This window comes from Rana temporaria, chromosome 1 (assembly GCF_905171775.1).
Source record: "Rana temporaria chromosome 1, aRanTem1.1, whole genome shotgun sequence".
Taxonomy (NCBI): Eukaryota; Metazoa; Chordata; class Amphibia; order Anura; family Ranidae; genus Rana; species Rana temporaria.
Genome location: NC_053489.1, coordinates 362,207,853 through 362,233,894, shown reverse-complemented (window position 1 = coordinate 362,233,894; position 26,042 = coordinate 362,207,853). Strand labels below are relative to the sequence as shown.

At 46.2% G+C, this 26,042-nt stretch overlaps 1 protein-coding gene across 2 annotated transcripts in view; it reads right to left on the bottom strand.

Moving 5' to 3' along the window:
* CDC34 (cell division cycle 34, ubiqiutin conjugating enzyme) overlaps window positions 1-22,403 on the bottom strand; it is a 41,364-nt gene extending 18,961 nt beyond the window's left edge. The window contains exon 1 of one of the 2 annotated variants that reach the window (XM_040322053.1): window positions 22,047-22,403. In XM_040322053.1, the coding sequence (XP_040177987.1) occupies window positions 22,047-22,229 (183 nt within the window). In that variant the 5' untranslated portion in view covers window positions 22,230-22,403. The remainder of the gene's footprint in view (window positions 1-22,046) is intronic. The other variant, XM_040322045.1, reaches the window with a different exon arrangement.
* Window positions 22,404-26,042: the final 3,639 nt, after the last annotated feature.

Below are 26,042 nucleotides of genomic sequence, written 5' to 3'. Positions count from 1 at the left end.
AGCCAAAGCTCTCCAATCAGCAGGAAGCACAAGCTATATGCAGCTAGCTGCGGCTTTCAGATTTGTACTCATTGTACAAATGAAATGCTGGCACCGCTGCTGTTCACATGTAGCCACACATCATTTTGCCCCTGTACAAATCATTAGTAAGACCTCATCTGGAATATGCAGTTCAGTTTTGGGCCCCAGTTCTCAAAAAGGATATCGGGGAAATTGGAGAAAGTGCAGAGAAGGGCAACCAAACTGATGAGAGGCATGGAGGAGCTCAGCTATGAGGAAAGATTAGAAAAACTAAATGTATTCACTCTTGAGAAGAGGAGAATAAGGGGGGATATGATCCACATGTACAAATATATAAGAGGTCCATACAGTGAACTTAGTGTTGACCGTAAAGTGAATAACTCAACACCGAGGACAAGGGGGCACTCTTTGGGGCAGATTCTCATACATTCGCGCTGCTCCTGGGCAGCGTAATATATGAGATCTACGTTACACCGCCGCAGGTCTACAGGTTTACATCCTGATTCTCAGAACACTTACCTGTAAACTTGCGGCGCTGTAGCGTTAGATTGCTCGTCGCAAGCCCGCCCAATTCAAATGGGGAGGGCACCATTTAAATTAGGCGCGCTCCCGCGCCGAGCGTACTGCGCATGCTCCGTCGGGTAAATTACCCGACGTGCATTGCGCTAAATGACGTCGCCCCGACGTCATTTGCCTAGATGTATACGTAAATGGCGTCCAGCGCCATTCGCGGACGTCTTACGCAAACGACGTAATTTTTGTTGAATTCGACGCGGGAACGACGGCCATCGTTAACATTGGTTGCGCCTGCTAATTAGCAGGGGCAACCTTACGCGTCGGGTACGCTACGCAAACGACGTTAATTCGCTGCGTCGACCTCGCGTATGTTCGGGAATCGCCGTACTTACCTAATTTGCATAGACGACGGGGAAAAGCGACGATGCGACACCTAGCGGCGGGAAAAAAAATTACTTTTAAGATCTGACAGCGTAATAGCCTTACGCTTGTCAGATCTAATGGGTACCTATGCGCAACTGATTCTGAGAATCAGTTGCATAGATACCCGGGGCCAGATGAGGTGTTACGACGGCGCTAATGGTGTTGCGCCGTCGTAACGCCTTTGAGAATCTGCCCCTTTATGTCTAGAGCAGGGATATGCAATTAGTGGACCTCCAGATGTTGCGTTAAACGGACTTGTAATGAACGGACAGGCGGAACGGACATGTGAAAGGGGCCTTAGGCTGCATTCACACCTGAGCGACAAAACGCCTGAAGCCAGATACGCTGGAGGGGAGGAATAACATTAATCTCTATGGAGATGGTTCACATCTCCACGCCGAACGCCGATCGAGTGAAGCTCAAACAAGTCCCGGACCCTTTTTTGTCGCGCGTATTCAGGCGGCTTCGGCGTTCTGACAATGACCTGTAAAAAACATTGGGTTAAAAACGCCGCGTTTTGTCGCGGCAAATCGCGGTACAAAATGCTGCAATTTGTCGCGGCAAATCGCGGTACAAAATGCCGCGCTAAGGTGTGAATGCAGCCTAATGCAGTAATTAATGCAAAAGGATTGGTTTATGTAATATTCTGATTTTCTGAGATACTGAATTTTGGGGTTTCACTAGCTGTAAGCTATAATCATCAAAATTTAGAGAAAGAAATGCTTAAAATATATCATTCTGTGTGTAACGCACTTTTTTTCACTTTTCAAATTGAATTACTGAAATAGATTAACTTTTTGATGATATTATAATTTTATGAGATACACCTGTATGCTTTAAGAGTTCATTCAGACCTGTCCATTGTGGTGCTGTAACAGACATGTTACCACAAATCACCATGCACACAGTAGGCCAGGTTCACACTAGCTGTGGCCGAGGCAGTGGGTCCTGTTCTGATTCAGGGGTGAATCGGGGGTTTTCAGGTCCTGAATTCGGACCTGAAAATGGAGGACCGCGGCCGCCCCAGAGGTGTGTGACTCTATTAAGAGACGGTCACAGTCTCCTGTCACGCAAATTGGTTGCGGTAAAACCAGCATCCAATTTGCAAAAGTGTGAACTCAGCCCTAGTCCGCTGCAGTGCCATTCAGTTGGCACTCCATCTTCTTCTGTCCCAGGAGAGAAAGAATCCCTGAAGGTCTCAAGAGGGGAGCTGTGTCCAGGATACCGCCGGAATGCACAAAAGTCATTACTCCGAGCAGAGCTTTTTTTTCTCAGAAAATAGGTGCAGGAACTCAACTATGACCCCGTTCAGATTTCACAAACAGTAGAAGGGTCTTAAAGGGACATTACATATCAGGATTGCATTACATACAGAGTTCAGGGGGTTACACACAGAGTGCATAGCTGTCACTTGTAAACACAGATACCAGACTTCTGTGTTTACAAGTGATTGTGGTGAGCAGGCACCAAAGGGTCTGAGCCAGAGGTGGTGGAACTGAGCTCCCCCAAGTTCCCCCTGAAAAAAAAGCCCTGACTCCGAGTACCCCCATAATAGACCTCCTCGAGTTCATGGAGCGTCATCACTGCCCCAGCACCTTCTCTAATCTTTTTCTGGGGTAGGAGAAGCTTTTGGGCCACCGAGTCCACCAGGTATACCTTTGACTGTGACGGTCCCAGGGAGAATTTCTCCCGGCTGATCATCATTCCTAGTGACTCCAGGGTGGACATCACCTTGTCTCAGTCTGTCAACAGCTGCTATCGTGACAGATTGTATATTAACATGTCATCCAAATAGGGAATCAGTACAATTCCTTGAATTTCCTGAATTGCCAATGTTGGATGTCCTGTTTCACGTGTACCGCAAAACACAGGAACCTCTGGTGTTCCGGGGAGATGGGGACATGGAGGTATGCGTTCGTCAGATGCAGCGTGACCATGAAGACCCCCTCAGAAGGTGCTTCCTTACACTGGATGCTTGCCATACAGAATCTCTTGTACTGAAGGCATCTGTTTAGTTTTCCTAAATATATAATTAGCTGGAACTTGCCTGAGGGTTTTGGAATATAATGTTAAAATATTATGTGAATAAAAGCCCCCAACCGATCTAACTTGCTGGGACTGGGGACGATAACCCCTCCCCCCGCGTTCGAATACTGGGCCGGCCGTTTGGCTCCTCAGCTGTGGGTTGCTTGTTCTAGAGAGCCTGCTTCTCCCTCTGTCAGGACCAGAGCGGCTCTCTGTGTCCCCCCCCCCTATTCTCCAGTCAGCACAGACATTAAAGCGGGGGTTCACCCAAAAATAAATTTTCAACATTACATTCAGCCGAGTTGTCCTAATGACAATCGGCTGTTTTTTTTTCCCGTACATATCGTATTTCACCGCCGCTTCCGGGTATGTCTTCTCTGGGACTGGGCGTTCCTACCTGATTGACAGGCTTCCGACCGTCGCATACTACGCGTCACGAGTTGCCGAAAGAAGCCGAACGTCGGTGCGGCTCTATACGGCGCCTGCGCACCGACGTTTGACTTCTTTCGGCAACTCGTGACGCGTAGTATGCGACGGTCGGAAGCCTGTCAATCAGACATGAACGCCCAGTCCCGCAGAAGACTTACCCGGAAGCGGCGGTGAAAATACGGTATGTACGGGAGTATTCGCAAGTGGAAGCAAAACAAAATAACTGTCAATCCCCCTCAGTCTGGGGCTCCATGGAAGATTTCACCTTGTGGAGTTTCAATGATTATGAGAACAGTGAGGAATCAGTCTAGAACTACAGTCTTGTCAATGATCTTAAAGGATCACTAAAGGAATTTTTTTTTTTTTAGCTAAATAGCTTCCTTTACCTTACTGCAGTACTGGTTTCATGTCCTCATTGTTCGTTTTTGCTTTGAAGTTGCTGTAATCTGCTGTGATCTCCACACTTCCGGCTTGTCTGGCTCCTTATGAAAAAACTCATGGGAGCTTCTCACTGTGGTCTAAGCTGTGTGTCTAAAACTCCTCAGAACCAATCAGATTCATTTTAAAAACAAAACACTGCCCTGGGTTCTGTGTGTCTCTCTAGTTCACAGGAACATGAAACCAGTTTAAAACCGAAAGTGAAACTACAGGCACATTATATAATAGAATTTAATCTATGTTTAATCATTTTTAAAAGGAATCAGTTAACTTTTATATGTCTCTATACCCTGTAAACAGTCATTTCAGCAAAAAAAAAATGTTTCCTTTAGTGATCCTTTAAGGCACCTGTGACCTTAGTCACCAAGAAAACAATTAATAACACACTACACCGTGAAGGACTGAAATCCTGCAGCACCAGCAACCCACTCAAGAAAGCGCATGTACAGACAGGCCTGTCTGAAGTTTGCTAATGAACATCTGAATTATTCAGAGGAAAAGTGTTGAGGTCAGGTGGAACCAAGTTCTTTGGCATCAACTCAACTCGCTGTGTTTGGTGGAGGAGGAATGCTGCTTGTGACCCCCAAGAACATCATCAAACATGGAGGCTGAAACATTATGCTCTGGGTGTGTTTTTCTACTAAGGGGACAGGACAACTTCACTGCATCAAAGGGACGACGGACAAGGTCATGCACCATCAAATCTTGGGCGATTTCCCTCCTTTCCTCAGCCAGGGCATTGAAAATGGGTCCTGGATGGGTATTCTAGCATGACAATGACCCAAAACACACGGCCAAGGCAGTGGCTAAAGAAGAAGCACATTAAGGTCCTGGAGTGGCCTAGCCAGTCTCCAGACCTTAATCCAGGGTTTGACAAAAGCCAGAAAACGCACCCCGTCCCGACGAGCTTGCGCGCAGAAGCGAACACATACATGAGCAGCGCCCGCATATGTAAACGGTGGTCAAACCACACATGTGAGGTATCGCCGCGATTGGTAGAGCGAGAGCAATAATTCTAGCCCTAGACCTCCTCTGTAACTCAAAACATGCAACCTGTAGATTTTTTTAAACGTCGCCTATGGAGATTTTAAAGGGTAAAAGTTTTGAAGCGTGACATGTTGGGTATGAATTTACTTGGCGTAACATTATCTTCCATAATATAAAAAAAAAAAAATGGGGATAACTTTACTGTTGTCTTATTTTTTAATTAAAAAAAGTGTATTTTTTTCCCAAAAAAGTGCGCTTGCAAGACCGCTGCGCAAATACGGCGTGACAGAAAGTATTGCAACGATCGCCAATTTATTCTCTAGGGTGTTAGGATAAAAAATATATATAATGTTTGGGGGTTCTAATTAGAGGGAAGAATATGGCAGTGAAAATAGTGAAAAAATTACACTAGAATTGCTGTTTAACTTGTAATGCTTAACTTGTAATACCAACGGCCACCACCAGATGGCGCCAGCTCACACAAGGAAGAGCTGGGGACTTCACCAACATTCCAAGCCAAGTCGCCAGAATGCTATTTCTAGTCGCCATGGCGACCGGGATTTGTCGAGCCCTGCCTTAATCCCATAAAAAATATGTGGAGGGGGCTGATGGGTATAAACCCTTTTGACTTTGAGAGGATCTGCAAATATGGGTGGGACAAAATCCCTCCTGAGATGTGTGCAAACCTGATGGCCAACTACAAGAAACGTCTGACCGCCAACAAGTCATGTTTTGCGAAGGGGTCAAATACTAATTTCACTTATTAAAATGCTAAAATAAATGTATAACTTTTTTTAAATGCGTTTTTCTGTTTTTTTTTTGTTGTTTTTCTGTCTTTCACTGTTAAAATTTATACTGATAATTTCTTTGTCAGTGGGAAAACGTACAAAATCAGCAGGGGAGACTCTGTTCCTCATAGGGATGAATCATAGGGATGATCATTAGTCTTGTGTGTAAAGGCATAGCGTAAGTAAAGAACACCGCTTATTTTAACATATATTTAAACATTTATAGCCATTTAACCACTTTACCACCGGGCTAATTTTGGCACTTCTCTCCTTCATGTAAAAATCTATTTTTTTTGCTAGAAAATTAATCAGAACCCCCAAACATTATATATTTTTTTTTAGCAGACACCCTAGGGAATAAAATGGCGGTCATTGCAACTTTTTTTCTCGCACGGTATTTGTGCAATAATTTTTCAAACACGCTTTAAAATTGCGCACATTCATGGAATGGCGCCAAACTTCGGTACATAAAAATCTCCATAGGTGATGCTTTAACATTTTTTACAGGTTAGGGTGCATTCACACCACGATTTTGTCATCCTACTTGTTCTCACGATTTTAGCTTTAAAATCGTACAAATCTGTATGGCAAAATGTATCCATTCACTTCCATTCATTAATTTAGGTCCCCAAGTGCATCCGATTTGATCCGCATCAGATTTGATACGATTTAAAATCGCATCAAAAATCGTGTTTGACCACGATTTTTGGTCCCGATTTGAAATCGTATTAAAATCGTGTCCGTTTTTTTTTATATTGTGGTCAATCTAAATCGTACGAAATCGGATGACTGTGCGATTAATCGTACCCGATTTTTTATTACTAGGGTTGAGCAAACCCGAACGGAGGTCCCCGCAAATTCAATAACCAGACCCTTTAGGTCTGGTATGGATATTCAGGGGAACCCCGCCGTCAATTTAAAACAAAAATGACGTGCGGTTCCCCCTAAATATCCATAACCAGACCCTTATCCGAGCACGTTGACCTGGCCGGCCGCAGAAAAGAGGGGGGGACAGAGTGCGCCCCCCCCCTCTCCTGAACCGCACCAGGCCACATGCCCTCAACATGGGGAGGATGTCCCCATGTTGATGGGGACAAGGGTCTCATCCCCACAACCCTTGCCCGGTGGTTGTGGGGGTATGCGGGCGGGAGGTTTATCAGAATCTGGAAGACCCCTTTAACAAAGGGGACCCCCAGATCCTGCCCCCCCCCTGTGTGAAATGGTAATGGGGTACACTGTACCTCTACCATTTCACGAAGGAAGTGTAAAGTATTGTAAAAAAACACACTGACACCTTAGAATAAAGTCCTTTATTAAAAAAAAAAAAAAACACTTGTTCCCAGCTTCCAGCGTTGTCCTGATCCTGCGAGGGCTGATCTCCCGCGATAAGAAGATCCTGCGACAGCCGGGTGTTCTCCGATCCAGCGCTGAGAAGATCCATCCGGAGCGCAGCATCCCCGACCTCCTCATCGCCGGACACAGCCCAGCGGAATGACGCGCTGGAGCTGTGACATTACTTATATAGAGGAGGCAGGGCCACCCGTCACGTGACCCCGCCCCCTCTGACGTACCCTCTGCTACGTCACTGGGGAAGCCCAAGAAGAGGGAAGACTATGGGCTTCGCCAGTGACGTAGCAGAGGGTACGTCAGAGGGGGCGGGGTCACGTGACGGGTGGCCCTGCCTCCTCTATATAAGTAATGTCACAGCTCCAGCGCGTCATTCCGCTGGGCTGTATCCGGCGATGAGGAGGTCGGGGATGCTGCGCTCCGGATGGATCTTCTCAGCGCTGGATCGGAGAACACCCGGCCGTCGCAGGATCTTCTCATCGCGAGAGATCAGCCCTCGCAGGATCAGGACAACGCTGGAAGCTGGGAACGAGTGTTTTTTTTTTTTAATAAAGGACTTTATTCTAAGGTGTCAGTGTGTTTTTTTACAATACTTTACACTTCCTTCGTGAAATGGTAGAGGTACAGTGTACCCCATTACCATTTCACACAGGGGGGGGGGGGTCAGGATCTGGGGGTCCCCTTTGTTAAAGGGGTCTTCCAGATTCTGATAAACCTCCCGCCCGCATACCCCCACAACCACCGGGCAAGGGTTGTGGGGATGAGACCCTTGTCCCCATCAACATGGGGACAAGGTGCTTTGGGGGGCACCCCAAAGCACCCTCCCAATGTTGAGGGCATGTGGCCTGGTGCGGTTCAGGAGAGGGGGGGGCCGCACTCTGTCCCCCCCTCTTTTCTGCGGCCGGCCAGGTCAACGTGCTCGGATAACGGGTCTGGTTATGGATATTTAGGGGGGAACCGCACGTCATTTTTGTTTTAAATTGACGGCGGGGTTCCCCTGAATATCCATACCAGACCTGAAGGGTCTGGTTATGGATATTTAGGGGGAACCGCACGTCATTTTTGTTTTAAATTGACGGCGGGGGTTCCCCTGAATATCCATAACTTCAAAAATCTTCTTTTTCCCAGACATTATTTAAAATCAGGATCCGATTTTTTAGTGAAAATTTTGACATACGATTACATACGATTTTGTCATATACGATTCCATCCGATTTAACGGTCCGATTATCGGATGTAAAAATCGTGGTGTGAACCTAGCCTAATCCCCCGTACACACCATCACTTTATATGATGAAAAAAAACGACACTTTCTGTGAAGTAAAAAATGACGTTTTTGAAACTTCAATTTTCAAAGACGAAGTTGCCTACACACCATCGTTTTTCTCACAATGTTCTTGCAAAGTGAGGTTACGTTCCACCACGTTTTACCATTGAAGTAGCTTCTGGGCATGCGTGGATGAAAAAACGTCTTAGAAAACGACGTTTTTTGCTACACACGGTCAATTTCTGTGAAGTAAAAAGTGCACTTTTGAAAAACGACACATAAAATTGAAGCATGCTTCAATTTTTTTGGTCGTTTTTTACAAGACATAAAACGACGTTTTCCCCCACACACAGTCAATTAAAGTGACGTTTTTAAAAACGTCATTTTTTTTCATCACATAAAGTGATGGTGTGTACGCGGCATTACTATTTGAGTTTCAGAGGAGGTCTAGTGCTAGAATTGTTGCACACGCTCTAACGCACGCAACAATACCTCACATGTGGGTTTTGAACGGTGTTTACATATGTGGGCTGGACCTGCATGCGTGTTCGCTTCTGCGCGCGAGATAACGGGGACAGGGGCGTTTTGAAAAAAAAATATATATATATTTTTATTTTACTTGATTTTTTTTATTTTTACACTTTTTTTTACATTTTTTTTTTTGTTTTATCACTTCTCTCCTCCAGGCTTGCAAGCATGAAATCGGTGAAAAAAAAATCACAGATCACATGCCGACAGCCGCGATTGCGGCTTTGTTTACTTCCAGGTACCGGGCGTGACGTCATAACGTCTCGCCCGGTCCTCAGACGGTCATAGAGATGACTGTGACCGTCTGGTCACCAGTCATCTCTATGGTTCTGCAGCGAGTGCCGGCCGATTCGCTCTCCGGGCCCCCGATGGCACGGGAGAGCCCGGGGGAAGCACCGGATGGTGGGGGACGTCTCCTCCCGCTGCCTATAAGAACAATCAAGCGGCGCTTTGATCGTTCTTATGGTGCAGAGAATCGGCGGCTTGAGGGGAAGGATATCTGAATGATGCCTGTAGCTGCAGGCATCATTCAGATATCACCGCACAAAGCAGAGGACGTCCCAGGGACGTCCTCGGTGGTCAAGAGGTTAAAAAAAAAAAAAAAAAATGGAAAGTCTGGTGAATTAAGAACACCTGCCATTTTTTTTTTTTTTTTTTTTTTTTTGCCATCTGTATCCTCAATGGGGAGAGTTACTTTTCAACAGAGACCTAGAGCTGTACTCTCCTCTGAAAGGCAGTTGGTGGTAGATCTCTTTTTAATGGGCAGTTGACTGTCAGATGAAAGGTCACTTCATGGACACCCATTTTAACCCTTGAAAGCCCACAGCACCACAACCAAATGCATTACACGCAGTTGCAGCACAGCCCCCCCCCCCCCCCCCCCACCCAGTTTTTGCTTACAGTTCACACCACATGCAGTTCCGGTGCATTTTTTATACAATTTGTCATGTTCCAGTACAGTTCTGTGCAAAAAAAAAAAATGCAGCATGTTTTACATTTTTTTCTCAACCAGAAACTGACTGTACTGGAGTGAACAAAAGACATTGGAATACATGAAAAACACTGCATGCATTTTTAATGCAGAAAAAAAAGCGCACTGAACTGCATCTGGTGTGAACTAGCACTAAAGCACCACAGCCCCAGTGGTCCCCAGAAGTCCCACTGGTTTGCACCCTCCCAAGCCTGTAACCAAGTTATATGCCCCCTTTCCCCCCGGGAGGAGAGGGGAATGGAAAGTACCAATTTTTATCAGTACTCGCTCTCGTTTCCACATTCCTTGTCTAGGGGAGGCTATATCCCATCCCACAGCATGACACACACAGGACAATTCACCAAGCACAGTAGGGAGCCAGTTGTGGTTCCTCAGGAAGCCAGCTCTGGTATCCAAGATAGTGATTTTTTTTGCATGCTAGTCACATATTGAACATGAAGCGTTTACTAAAGTTAAGAAAATTCTTGTACAATAGAAAAACTTAATAAAATGTATTTGTACTGTATTTTCAAACAATAACTGTACTGATTACACTAAAATCGTACAATCTGGTTTTATACGAGAATTTTTTTTGTGCTCATTGGATGAAATGTCGTGATTGGCTTTTCGAAAACTTCTGTACTAATGATCCGATTATTGTACGATCGCTTCGAATAATCTGTATTTTTCATATGATTTTCGGATCGTGTATAAGGGCCTTTACAGTCAGCAGCTACGCTATATACAGCGAGTAAAAATTGGTATTGAACACGCCAGCATTTTTCCAGGTAAATATATTTCTAAAGGTGATATTGACATGAAATTCTCACCACCTGACGAGTCGCCCCAGTGTGAATCGGCTCTTACAATGCATGTGGATTACACATACAAAGAAACCAAAACAAATAAGTTAAAAAATTAAGGTATGTGTAACAAAATGGATCTCATAATGGGTAAAAGCAGAGAGCCCTCTCAATACTGATGTCATTGGATACAGAAGGATTTCTAAACTTTTGAATGTTCCAGGGAACACTGTTGGGGCCATAATCCAGAAGTGGAGAGAACATAATTTCACCATAAACCAGCCACGACTAGGTGCTCCTCGCAAGATTTCTGACAGAAGAGTGAAAATAATTATCAGAAGAGTCGTCCAAGAGCCAAGGACCACTTGTGGAGATTTTCAGAAAGATCTGGAATTAGCAGGTACAATGGTTTCAAAGAAAAAATTATTAATGCACTCAACCGCCATGGCCTGACTCCATTGCTGAACAAAACGCATGTTGAAGCTCATTTAAAGTTTGCTGCACAACATTTAGACAAGCCTGTGAAATACTGGGAGAATATAGTCTGGTCAGATGATGCCAAACTGTAACTCTTTGAAATCCATAATACACACCATGTTAGGAAGTCAAATTACACTGCGCATTACCTCAAAAACACCATACCAACAGTGAAGTTTGGAAGAAGGAACATCATGGCGTAGGGCAGTTTTTCAGCATACGGTACTGGCAAACTTCATATGATTGGAGGAAGGATGAATGGAAAAAAATGTACCAAGACATTCTTGATAAAAATCTGCTGTCATCTTCCAGGATGAAGATGAAATGAGGGTGGACATTTCAGCAAGGTAATGATCCCAAACACAAAACCAAGGAAACTCTCAATTGGGTACAAAGAAAAAAAAAAAAAAACTTGACTTGAATCCAATAGAAAATCTATGGAAATAAATAAAGATCAGAGTTCATAGAAGAGGCCCACGGAACTGTCAAGATTTGAAGACTGTGAAATGAAGTGTATGAAAGTGAAGATCCACCCTTAAAATTTTTTTAAAAAAAAGCCAAAAAGACCAAAATAAATAAATAGGATTTTTTTGTACTCACCGTAAAATCCTTTTCTCTGTCGTCCATGGACGGACACATCCTTCTCAAGTCTTGACAAGTGGGTTATGTGCCTGTTTACAGGAGAGGACTAGGCAGAAAAATGTTAGAAATTCAAATACATGTTATTTTAACAGAGTTGAACAGGCCCGCCAAGGGAGCGGTCCCTCCTGGCATAACCCACCTCCCTGCAGCATGCAGCCTCAGTTCGTAACAAGCTGTACAAACCTAAAAAGGAGGGGTGGGGGCTTTGTCCATCCATGGACGACAGAGAAAAGGATTTTACGGTGAGTATAAAAAATCCTATTATTTCTTATCGTCCATGGACGGACACAGCCTTCTCAAGTCTTGACAAGTGGGACGTCCCCAAGCAGTGTCAAAAACGAGGGGTGGGAACAGTGTCAGTAAATAAAAAAAACACAACTTCACCCCAAACAAGCAGAGCTCAACGGAGAAGGTTCAACTTTAAACAGCTGCCTGCAAAACCTTGCGGCCGAAGAAAGCATCAGAAGATGTGCTCACATCAAGTGTGAATGAACGATCAAGTCGCTGCCTTGCATACCTGTGAGACAGACGCTTGATGTCGGAAAGCCCAGGAAGCACCAATTGCCCTGGTCTCATCTCTTCACACAGAGATGTATGCCTTGCAGGTGCGGTGGTACTCTGCGGAGCAGCCGAAGAAGTAACTTCAATGGGGAAAAGGCATAAATTAGCTGATACTGAACCCATGGGGCTACCAACACGTCCGCCCAAGGATCTCTGGACCTGGCCACGAACCTAGACACCTTGCGACTGAGATGAGAGGCCAGGAGATCCACGTCTGGTGTGCCTCACCTCCTGCAAAGGAGTTGAAATACCTCCGAATGCAATGACCATTCTCCCTGGTCCAGCATCTGGCGACTCAGGTAGTCTGCCTGCCAGTTTTCTGCACCCGGAATGTAGACGGCCGACAGAGCCAGCACGCTTCTTTCTGCCCACCTTAGGATGTAAGCGACCTCGGACGCTGCAGACGAGCTCTGCGTTCCCCCTGATGGTTGACATAAGCCACCGCTGTGGCATTATGTGACTGGATCCTGATTGGGCGACCTTGCAACCTCCTCAACCACGAGGAGAGGCATAGTCTGATTGCCCGAAGTTCCAGGACATTGATCGGCAGACAGGATTCCTCTAGGGTCCAGCGACCCTGGGCCGACTGGACCCCTCAGCCCTTGAGGCTGGCGTTCGTCGTAATCACCGTCCACTGGAAGGGAAGAAACGACTTCCCGGACCGAAGAGCCGGTGGGATTTCAGCCACTAATTCAGAGAGACCCTGACCAGGCGGCTGACCTAAATCTGGTGATCCTGAGACAATGGAGATTTGTTCAATTTGGACAGGATCTCCTTCTGCAACACTCGAGTGTGGAACTGGGCATACAGTACTGCCTCGAACGAGGCCACCATCAAGCCTAGGACTCTCATGCAAAAAACAGAGAGACGACCATTTGCGGGATGCCAACACTCTCACTGCAGACTGAAGGGTCTGCAATTTCTCCAGGGGTAGAAAGACCCTTGCTTCCGAGAAATCCAGAATCAACCCCAGATATTCCAAGAGCTGAGCCGGAACCAGGACCAACTTCTAAACGTTCAACACCCACCCAAATTCTTGGAGGGTCTGGCTGGCTATAGACAAATCCTCCTCTAACTTTGAGCCAGAAGCTGCTCTCAGAAGATCGTCTAAGTAGCCCACGATGGCAATTACCACGCTGTCTCAGTAAAGCTAGGATCGGTGCGAGCACCTTGGTGAAAACTCTTGGTGCTGACGCCAGGCCAAAAGGAAGGGCCACAAATTGATAGTGGTCCTCCCCGATCGCAAAAAGCGCAGAAACTTTTGGTGACTTGCGCAAATTGGGACATGCAAGTATGCATCCTTGATGTCCAAGGATGCCAGAAATTCCCCCGGATGGAGCGCAGCTACCACCGAACGAATGGATTCCATGCAGGACTTCCTTACCTTCAAAGGCATTTAGGGTCTTGGGGTTCGGGACCAGAAACAGATTCTAATAAAAACCATGAAACCTCTCATCCTGCGGAACGGGTAGAATTACCCCGCAACCTACCAAGTCCTGTACTGCCCCCAACAGGGCAGCCCGACAAGCCGAGCGGATAGGGAGACTTGAGGGAAAGAATCTGTTCGGAGGATAGGAAAGAAACTTATCTTGTACCCCGGAGACCACCTCGCAGACCCGATGATCGGAGAGCAGGGAGGTCCACCGAGTCGTGAACCTGCAAAGCCGTCCCCCCACCCATAAGTCAGAAGGGGGCAAGACTAGACTTCATGCAGTGGCGGGTTTGGATGCCGGTTTGTTCGGCTTACGCACCCAGGGACGTTTCTGTCCCCCAGCAGAGCTCTTGTTGGCCTGAAAGGGCTTACCCACGGACCTTGACTGACGAAAATACCGCTTCTGCGTGGGAAAAGAAGGACCCGGCTTACGACGGGGCTCCTTCCCCTTGGTGGACTGAGGGAGGAGAGTGCTCTTCCCTCCAGTGACATCCTTGATAATGTCCGAGGACCCAAAAAGCCTCCCACCTTTGAAGGGTAAATCCGTCAGGGCATTTTTAGAGGCTTGGTCAGCAGACCAGCATTTCAACCAGAGGAGGCGGCGTAAAACCACCGCCGAAACAGAAGCCCTGGATATCAAGGGTGCTGCATCCAGTGAAGCATCACCCCTGGACCAGCTGGTCCGCTAGCCTAATAACTTCGGGAGGGAGTTGGTACTCCACAGTCTGGCGCAACATTTTTGCCCATTCAGTGAGTGTCTGAGACACCAAGGTAGTGGCCACAATAGGCTGCAAGGCAGACCCCAGCATGGTAAACATGGAATGGGTCAGTGCTTCGGATCTCCTATGAGTCTGATCCTTAAAAGCAGGGGTTCCCTCTATAGGGAGAGTGGTTACCTTATTTAACCGGGCAACTGGAGAGTCCACCACTGGAGGAGAAGCACACTTTTTTCCCATTCCGCATCAATGAATTTATCAAAGAAGGGCACATAAGGAAAAACCTTCACAGAGCGGTCTGATTTGCGTGATCCAAAAAAGACCAAGCCCTCAGCAGAAGCCTCAGCTGCACTATCCAGCTAAAGGGAGTCTCTTACAGCATTGATAAGCACACTGACAAGGAAGGTCTTGGTCCACATCTTCAGATAAAACAACAAAATGGCCGCCAATTGGATTTTCAATAGAAGCTGAAAATCACCTAATAAATGGCACAGGCGCCTCCAAAATGGCGGCGAAACACCGCATTTCAGCAGGGAAAGCCTAAGGAGGCTGAAACAGTGGCAAAAACTCCTCTTTTAAAAAGACCCCCAGCAATAAAAACGCAGGCCAGACGCACCACAGTCCCCTCAGTAAGGTGCCCCCCGACAGCAGCAATAGTAATGCACCAGAGGGAAAAGGAGCAGGGAAGGGATAATAGGAGGATACCCGAACCCCAGGAATGCTCAGCTGTACCAACCCACGTAAGCGGGAGGGACTGCACTTACCTGTCCACGTGAGGACTCACTGACGCATTCCTGACAGGCATACAACCGCGCTGGAGGTAGTTGTCGGCCCGGTCCACTGTGAGTGAGACAACACCACAGCCCAGTCATATGTGGACCTCGGAGCGGAAAGCTCACCGGCCACCCCAAGAGTCATGGGGTATGTCGTGGCAGACCCAGCCTCTTTGCAAAGGTGTGCTCACGCTCGCTGGCCGGACTGAGAAGACTACAAAAATCTATATATCCAGCCTGTCTCTCAGCCGACAGTTGATAGAAGATTCTTTCAAGAAAAAATAAAATACAAATTTTCCTCAGGGAGCTGGGCCCAAAAGGAGCCATACGTCCTTCTCCTTTGCTAGGCAGAACAAAACTGAGGCTGCTATATATACATACATACACACACACACACACACACACACACACACACACACCAGAAAAGGCTGTTACTAGGCAGATCGTCCTAATCTGCCTCGTCCGCTGTGAGGTTCTGTGTTCTCCTCCTCGCGTTGCCTCCTGGGAAATGGAGGCACGCGGTCTTCTGAGAGACACAGGACGGTGTGCCCATTCACAAAAAGCCACGCGACTCGCACATGCACAGTAGGAAACGGGCAGTGAAGCCATAAGGCTTCACTGCCTGTTTCCCTTAGTGTGGATGGCAGCCCCGGGACCCGTTCCGAGGGACGAATCAGCCTCGGGCGGCCAACATCGCTGGCAACCTGGACAGGTAAGTGTGCTTAATAAAAGTCAGCAGCTACAGTGTTTGTAGCTGCTGACTTTTAATTATTTATTTTTTACCGCCGGACCTCCGCTTTAAGCATTAAATACATTTCAGTTAGCGCGTTTCATACTTTTTCCCTGTGTCATTCCATTTTATTACACGGAACTTCATTGTTGAACTTATTTGTTTTGGTTTCTTTGCATGTATGGATTGCATGAGTTGTTACCAACATATGGTGAAAATTTCAGGTCAATAGCACCTTTAGAAATATATTTACCTGGAAAAATGGTGATGTGTTCAATACTTATTTTAACTGCTGTATATGAAGCTGGTGAATTTGAAAATAAAAAATTGAAGTTCCTCTTATTATTGCAGGTACTTATATAGTGCTGTCAATTTACGCCGCACTTTATATATATATATATATACTTTACATTCACATCAGTCCCTGCCCTCGAGGAGTATATAATCTAAGGTCCCGAACTCACATTTATACATACAGTACTAGGGCCAATTTAGACAGGGGCCAATTAACCTACCAGCATGTCTTTGGAGTGTGGGAGGAAACCGGAGTACCTGAAACAGACCCATGCAGGCAGTGCTGGGACAAGGCCATTTGGTGCCCAGGGCGAAGATGGCAAACCGCGCCCCCCCCCCCCCCCGTTTTTAAGAAAGAATAAAAGTCGGAGGAGAAGAGAGGGGGACAGCAGCACGGAGGGAGAGAAGAGAGGAGGACCGCAGCACTGAGGGGGAAACGGAGGAGAACAGCAGCACGGAGGGGGACTGCAGCACGAAGGGATAGAAGAGAGGAGGAAAGCAGCATGGAGGAGAACAGCAGCACGGAGTGGGACTGCAGCACGGAGGGAGAGAAGAGAGGACAGCAGCATGGAGGGGGACACGGAGGAGAAGAGAGGGGGACACGGAAATGGGGACAGCAGCACGGAGGAGAAGAGAGGGGGACAGCAGCATGGAGGGGGACACGGAGAAGCATGGAGGGGAACACGGAAAAGCATGGAGGGGGACAGCAGCGGAGCAGCAGAACAGAGGGGGACTGGAGGAGGATGCGGTGACAGTCAGCGGTGATCGTGTGTGGGAGAGTTACAAGTACTGATCACCGCTGATCACTTAAGCAGCTGTAAGCCGGACTTTGAAACCTATACAGGGAGATCGGTGCTTGAAACTCTCCCACTGCACTGATCGATGCTTCACCCGATACCTGGGCAGTCAGCGGTGGAGCATTTGCCCCGAGTACAAGTACTCAGGGCAAATGCTCGGTATCGGGACAACCCTAGTGTGTACCCATCTTTATCTTATTCCTTGCTCCAGTAGGCTCTCCCAGTGCTGTGATTGGTTCTGTGGAGCTCCTTCCTGGGTGAATTGTGAGTGGCTGTGGTCACACTCCAGCCTCATCCAACCATACAGGGTTAATGTTCCTGCATGGTATGATGATGCTGAGGCTTTGGGTGGAGGGGGAGAGCACTGCAGCTGGCTGGAGCAAGTACAAGCTTTCCTCCAACACTGCAGAGTGGACTTTTTTACTTTGCTGCAGTTGGGCTGCATCCCATCACTTGCTGTTTGGTTAAAAATATACTAGAAATTTTCCGTTGCTACATAGATGTATTCCACATGCAAACTATATTTTATTAAAATGCATGATTTTCATTAAGATACAGTGTGTGTGTGTGTGTGTGTGCAATAAATCTATGTACAGCCTGAAAAGTCCCAGTATATTTCTAACCTATATATAAACATTTTACTTTCACTTTCACTAGTAAACCTGCACTGCAAGGGTCAGCACAGGTTTACAGCACAGCATTGCATAGTGTGGATAGCAGAACTGGTCGGGACTCACAGGAGGAGAGAAGCAGTCTGTTATCTGTCTCCCCTTATCTTAAGTCTGTGCGAGGAGAATGAAAACCTCCGATGTCTGCTGGGCAGTGATGATCGGGGATGCAGTGTACTGCTGTGCTGTCTGCTCTACCCACCTGTCTGGAGCTCTCACTGTCCCGATCCAACCACCCAGCCTGTCAGGAAAACGTGTGCCCAGGAGAGTGTTCTTTCTGGGGAAGCCTGCAGCAGGTAAGAGCACATTCTCAGTGGTGCTTTTGGACAGAATTAGCAACGCAGAGGCTGAGACAAAGCATGATGCTCTAGTGTTTTGCGCCCCCTTCCAAACTCCGCCCAGGGCAGTGGCTCCTCCTGCCCCTGCCTTGTACCGGCCCTGCATGCAGGCACTGGGAGACCATGCAAACTCCAAGCAGGCAGTGTGGTTGGGATTCAAACCGATAACCCTAGAGTTGCTTGGCAGAAGTCACTATGCTTCAAAGTAACTTTACCCCAACCCCTTTTTTTTTTTGTCTCCACTTGCCTTTTTAATAAACAAACTCCCACGCCCAGTGAATCCAGCGTTGCCGAGATCTGCTGCATGCCTGGGTCCCACGCATGGAACTCCTCTTTGGTCATCAGGATGCTGGGTTATATGCAGACCTGGGTTATGTCATTCTCACCTAGGTGACAATAAATAGAGGGGGTGGGCTTGACTGGTAATAGAAAAAATACTTATTGTAATTTTCCTTTCCTGGTGCTAATCCATGGCAGGATACTATTATATGTATGCTGCTATGTTGGTGCAAGGAAATTGTTTCAAATACGGTCATATGTAGGGTTGCACAGATACCAGTATCAATTCTAAGCATTTGTAAGAGTACTCGTACAAATACTCCGATACCTGAAACGGACACCTTTGCAGTGCGATTTGAGCCCATACAAAATGAATGGGCTCTAATCTCACTGCAAGGAAGCACATGTCATTTGAACAGAGATGTGGTGCGATTCCTGTCCCAACAACAGGTAGTTTCCCGGCTGAAGTCACTATGACAAGTCTGGGTTCACACAGAAGCAGTGCAGGCAAAACCACATGTGATTTGGACAGTAATCACACACGATCCTTTGCGGTGCAATTAAAGCCCATTCATTTTGTATGGGCTCAAATTGCACTGCAAAGGTATTGGTACTCGGCAAGTACTTGACCCAAAGTATTGGTACTTGTACTCGGCAGAAAAAAAACAAAAAACAGGTATCGGTGCAAATAGCAAGAAATGACGGAAACTCAATTGCTTTTTCTTAAAGCGGTTGTAAACCGCATAAACTTTTTTTTTTTTCCCCCAAACCTGCAATGCAAAAGGCATAATAGGCTAGTATGCACCGCATACTAGCCTATTATGAAATACTTACCTCGGAACGAGGTGTGTACCACTTACCTGGTCCACGCCGAGCAGGATGTCATCTTGCTCCGGCGTGTCTTCCGGGTATCGCCGCTCCAGCGCTGTGATTGGCTGGAGCGGCGATGACGTCACTCCCGCGCGTGCGCGCGGGAGATTTAAAATCGGCAGGGTCCGGCGATGCCGGTCCTTCAGCCGTGGAGTCCCCCCTGCGCCGCCCGCATTGCGGGGGTAATATCTCCTAAACCGTGCAGGTTTAGGAGATATTCTCCTTACCTACAGGTAAGCCTTGTTGTAGGCTTACCTGTAGGTAAAAGTCCAAATAGTGGGTTTACAACCACTTTAAATCTTTATTGAGCACTAACAGCAGTGCGACATCTAAAATGCCAACATGTTTCGGCCGGAGCCTTCCTCATATCTGTGCAACCCTAGTAACTTTCCGTTTCTGGCTTTAATCCATGGCAGCATACTACCACATGTATGCTGCCATGTTGGTGCCAGGAAACAGAATTTCCCTCAGGGTTAGACCCCTTACACACTGATGTGGAGCAGTTTAACTGCACAGCAGGTTTAGTACACTGTGCCCTCAGGTTTGGTGTGGGTTAGCTGCATCTTTCCATATGGGTGCCCGGCAAAGTCCGCCAGGCACCCACAATCACTCATGACAAAGCAGGAATGTGGATCTGTGTGTGTACACACACAGATCCAAATCCTGTCAGGGGAGAGAAGACACATTGTGTGTTCCTAGTAGAGGTCGACCGATATATCGGTTGGCCGATATATCGGCCGATATTTGGCGTTTTTAAATTAATTGGCATCGGCCGATTTGTGCTTTAAAAAAGCCGATTGATAAGTTCAGCACCGCGACTTGCAAAAAGCTTCTGCAATACAAGTCAATGCAAGTGCTTCCCGTAGAAGACCTTCTCTCTCTCCTGGGCAGCCTGCCAAGTTTTAGAAAAGATATACAATGTTGCTACTTATCAATTAACTGAACTCCGTGTAGGAGAATTCTCAGTTTAACCATTTAAAGGCTAAATCTTTTTTTACATTTGTTGATTACAAGTAAAAATCCTGTATTTTCTGCTAGAAAATTACTTGGAACCCCCAAACATTATATTTTTTTTTTTTAGCAGAGACCCTAGGAAATAAAATAGCGATTGCTGCAATATTTAATGTTACACGGTATTTGTGCAGCGGTCTTTCAAACACATTTTTTGGGGAAAAAATATACTTTAACAAATAAAAAAAAAAAAAACAGTAAAGTTAGCCCATATTTTTTTTTCGACCAAAAGTTTTCATTACCTGTTTTTGTGTATTACATTATTATATATATATATATATATATATATATATATATATATATATATATATATATTACACAAAAACAGGTAATGAAAACTTTTGGTTGCAAAAAAAAGAAATATGGGCTAACTTTACTGTTTAGCCCAAAATCGGCTTAACATATCGGCCCAAAAAAATCGGCTTCATAAATCGGCTATCGGCCGCCGTGATTTCTAAATATCGGCATCGGTATCGGCCAGAGAAAAACCCATATCGGTCTACCTCTAGTTCCTAGTATATAGGAACACCGATCAGTCTTCTCCCCCAGTCAGTCCCATCCCCCACAGTTAGAACACACAGTCAGGGAACACAACTAAATGTTACAGCGCTGAAAGCTGGCCTGGGCGGGAAGGGTGAAAGTGCCCGGTATTGAAGTGGTTAATGCAGATAAGGCACCAACTGAGTTTATTTAGCACCTTAATTAGCCACAGAACCTGTGTAATTAAAGCGGGGTTTCCACTACATTTTGCATTTTTTTTAAGTATGTCTGCTCTCTAATCGTTTTATCTGTACACATAGGGTCACTTACTATTGCTAAATGCGCCACCGTTCCGCAAACATCTTACAAACAAACACTTTATATTCCGGTGTGCTGATGGTTGTCATTTTGTTTGTGGTCATTGTGAAGCCCACAAGCAATTACTTCCTGCATTTCTCTGGAGACGAATCAGAAAGCGCCGCCCGTCCTGCCCCAATCTCGCGCATGCGCAAGGCAGCATCCGTCAACCACTTGGGTTGCCATGACAACGAGCGGCGGGTGCGGAAGTGCACGCGATTCTTGCACAGGGGAGGCGCTCGGCATGATGTGTCATGATTTCCCAGGAGCATTAGCGCTGTTAGGAGCCCGAGGGAGCTGACGTCAGGATCCTCGGTGAATAGAAAGGCAGATTTTGTGGGACCGCATAGCAACAGGCATTTGAAGGTGAGAAAAAAAAATGTTTTTTTTTATTTTTTAGGTCTAAGCTAGTTTAAAGCTAAATTATATTTTTGTTGGAAACACCACTTTAGTATGTGTTTGGGTTTAAAGGTATGCAATGGCAACCCTACGCTCCACCTGAGGCTTGGTTCACATTGGTGCAATGCGGTAACCCTGCGATTCCTCTGCGGGATCCCACATGGCACCCAGTTTACACTACCACATGCGAACCGGTGCGGGTGTCAATACAAAGTTAATGACACCCCCAGATCAGTTTGCATGTGGCAGTGCGTACTGTAAATTCGGACAGGAATCAGATTGCGATGAGTGTGAACACCCATGCGATCCGATGCTGGTGCGGACAAAAAAACAAAAAGAAAGAGGGGAGGGGGGATCCTGTTTGAGTTTGGTCTGAATGCGATGCAAATTCAGCCATACAATCTCATTGCATGTGGTTTGCACAGCAGTGCGATGTAAATCACATGCCATGTTGGACAGTGCACCAATGTGAACCCAACCTCTGTGTGAAAGGGTCTTAGAGGGATTTTCTCTCACTTCCTGTTGCTTCTCTGACAGGAAGTGAACAGGTAGGACACACATAAAGGCTTTAACCCTTCATAACCCTATGGCAATGGAACAAAAACGTATAGCTTCAGACATCCTTTGCCCTAGTCTTCCCCAGGCCTGAAGAACAAGCTGCTTCCTGCTCCCCTCCTCACCTTGAAGTACCCCCCTTCGTAGAAGGTGCTGGGGGGCCCAAAGATCGCCACCTCCCAGTTGTACAGATCCCCCTCATCCACCAGGGTGACCCGGAACCCCTCCACTGGCTCCTCCTGCAGCCCCTTCATCTCTAAAAGGAGCGCCTTCTGAGAACTGCGCACCGGCATCAATTGCCGGGCCATGGCGGCTCTGCTCCGGAGTCTGCACAATCCCTGTCCGGTTTACAGCGGACACACGGCACCTCAGGAGGTCATAGCACCGACAACAGCTCGCCGTCTAACTACCACAGAATGGTGGAGGCGCGGACTACAACTCCCAGCATTCCGGGGGGCGGGGCCGTGACGCCTCTCAGCGGCGATGCTGTTGTGTCATGTGGAGGGAGGGGGGTACAGGAAAGCTCTGCTGTGTGTGGGGGAGGGGAGAGCGTGTCCCCTCACTGGAGCAGTGCTGGCGGATAGGAAGACAAAGCTCCCAACTCCAATTCTTTGTGTGTCTCAGCTATTGGTCTGATTTATTTAACCACCAAAAGTGTTAGACCTCATTCACACAACCATAAAAAAAGGCATATACAAGTGTTTTTTTAAGCATTCTTTTTAATGAAGACATTCACAAAGGTGTGTATACAAGCTGCTTTCAGACTCTGTTCGCACTATTCATTTGAATGTGCTGCGTGAACTGCAAAAAAGTGCATGCACCTTTCCAAACACACGACCGCAGAGAAACCGCATGGTCTTTTTCACCAGTTTCCCTGTGCTTCCCCCCCCCACCCACGACTATTGTGTTGTTTGGGAGTGCCATCTCATCCCTTCAAAACCAAACACATATTAAACGCTTGTCGGCATTATACTGCAGCAGGTCGGCTCATTCCCACAAATCGCCATAGCTGCAAGTCGGTCCCTTTAACAGCTATAGCAAGCGCGCGAGTGCTCGCTGCACGGCGGGGGAGCTGATGCACCTGGCCGGTGGCTGTGATCGCTCCACAGAGAGCCAGAACGAGGATCTGTCAATGTAAACAAACAGATACCCGTTCTGACAGGGAGGTACAGTGTGATTGTCTGTTCCTAGTGATCAGGAACAGCGATCTCTCTCCTCCTCATGTCAGTCCCATCCCCCCACAGTTAGAAACACCTCCCAGGGAACACATTTAACACTTTGATCGCCCCCTAGTGTAAATCCCTTCCCTGCCAGTGTCATTTATACAGTAATCAGTGCATTTTTATAGCACTGTCGCTGTATAAATGGCACTGGTCCCAAAAAGTGTCCAATCTGTCCACCCGCAATGTCGCAGTTCCACTAAAAAAACACTAATCACTGCCATTGCTTGTAAAAAAAATGATAATAAAAATGCCATAAATCTATCCCCTATTTTGTAGACGCAATAACACTTTTGCGCAACCAATCAATATACGCTTGTTGCATTTTTTTTTACCAAAAATATGTAGAAGAATACATATTGGTGAAGAAATAATTAAAAAAAAAAAAAAAATTTCAAAATTATCGGTCTTTTTGTTTATAGCTCAAAAAAAAAAAAACGCAGAGGTGATCAAATACCACCAAAAGAAAGCTCTATTTGTGGGGGGAAAAAAGGACGTTTTGTTTGGGTACGGCATTACACAACCACGCAAATTTCAGCTAAAGCAACACAGTGTGGTATAAAAAAAATGGCCTTGTCAGAAAGTGGTTAAAACCTTCTGGTGCTGAAGTGGTTAATTACACAGGTTCTCTGGCCGATTTAGGCCCCATTCACACTTGTGCGACTTCACTACGAATTTGCCATGATTCGCGGCCACGATTTTGACAAGACAGTCATACGACTGTGGATCCGACTTTGCCCCACAACTTGAAGTACAACTTCAATGAGCAGGGACGCGACTTTGATCCCCCAATAATTAGGGGGAACTCCACGCCAATTTAAAAAAAAAAAAAAAAAAAGAACGGCATGGGTTCCCCCTTCATGAGCATACCGGGCCCTTTGGTCTGGTATGGATTTTAGGGGAACCCCCACGCCGAAAAAACGGCGTGGGGTTCCCCCCCCCAAATCCATACCAGACCCTTATCCAAGCACGCAGCCCGGCTGGTCAGGAAGGGGGGTGGGGACGGACGAGCGAGCGCCCCCCCTCCTGAGCCGTACCAGGCCGCATGCCCTCAACATGGGGGGGTGGGTGCTTTGGGGCTGCCCCCCACCCCAAAGCACCTTTCCCCCATGTTGATGAGGACAAGGGCCCCTTCCCGACAACCCTGTGCGTTGGTTGTCGGGGTCTGCTGGCGGGGGGCTTTTCGAAATCTGGGAGCCTCCTTTAATAAGTAAGCCCCCCACCCTATGTGAATGAGTATGGGGTACATTGTACCCCTACCCATTCACCTGGAGGAAAAGTGTCAAAAAAAATAAACACACTACACAGGTTTTTAAAATCATTTATTAGTCAGCTCCGGGGGTCTTCTTCCAACTTCTCCACTCTCCGGTGGTCTTCTTTCGTCTTCTCCGCTCTCTTCTTCTGCCCCCGGTATGTCGTGGCAGACCCAGCGCTTAGCTAAGGTGTGCTCATGCACGATGGCCGGACTGGGAAGACTACAGGGATCTATATATCCAGCTTGTCACCCAGCCGGCAGTTGATGGAAAAATCTTAAAACAAAATAAAAGAAAACATTTCTTCAGGGAGCTGGGCCCAAAGGGAGCCACGTCCTTCACCGCTGCTAGGCAGAAAAAAAACTGAGGCTGCATGCTGCAAGGAGGAGGGTTATGTCTGGAGGCACTGCCCCCTGGGCGGGGCTATTCAACTCTGTTAAAATAACATGTATTTAAATATCTAACACGTTCTGCCTAGTCCTCTTCTATGAACAGGAACATAACCCATATGTCAAGACTTTGAAGGCTGTCTCCGTCCATGGACGATAAGAGAATTTTTTATTTATTTTTTTATAGCAAAAAGTAAAAAAATTAGATTTTTTGTACTCACCGTAAAATCCTTTTCTCTGTCGTCCATGGACTGACACAGCTCCTTAAATCTTGTCAAGTGGGTTATGTTCCTGTTCATAGCAGAGGATATGAACAGGAACATAACCCAAATGTCAAGATTTAAGGAGCTGTGTCCGTCCATGCACGAAAAGAGAAATATAGAATTTTTTTCAAAATTGTCACTCTTTTTGTTTATAGCGCAAAAAATTTTAAATCGCAAGGGGTGATCAAATACCACCAAAAGAAAGCTCTATTTGTGGGAAAAAAATATGTCAATTTTGTTTGGGAGCCACGTCGCATTACCGCACAAAGCGACGCAGTGCCGAATAGCAAAAATGGCCTGGTCTTTGACCACCAAAATGGTCCGGGGCTGAAGCAGCTAAAAAAAAAAAAAATAAAAAAAAAAAAAAAAAAAAAATGTAAATAAACTGGTGTCACAGGTATAACATGTAAGGGGAAAACTGCCCAATGGTGACCACTGACCACAACAGAAACCTGCCAGATGTATAACCCAAAAAATACTTCCTGGAGTTGGGACTTTTAACCACTTGACAACTGGGCACTTAAACCCCTTTAATAACCAGACCAATTTTCAGCTTTTTGGTGCTCTCACATTTTGAATGACAATTACTCAGTCATACAACACTGTAACCAAATGAATTTTTTCCTTTTTTTCACACAAATGGAGCTTTCTTTTGGTGGTATTTAATCACCGTTGGGTTTTTTATTTTTTGCGCTATAAGAGAAAAAAAAGATTGAAAATTCTGTAAAAAAAAAATGAATTTTTCTTTGTTTCTGTTATAAAATTTAGCAAATTAGTATTTTTTCTTCATAAATTTTGGCAAAAATTTATACTGCTACATATCTTTGGTAAAAAATAAGTACAAATTGGTGGATATTATTTGGTCTTTGTGAACGTTATAGAGTCCACAAGCTATGGTGCCAATATCTGAAAATTGATCACATCTGAAGTACTGACGGCATATCTCACTTCTTGAGACCCTAACATGCCAGAAAAGTACAAATACCCCCTAAATGA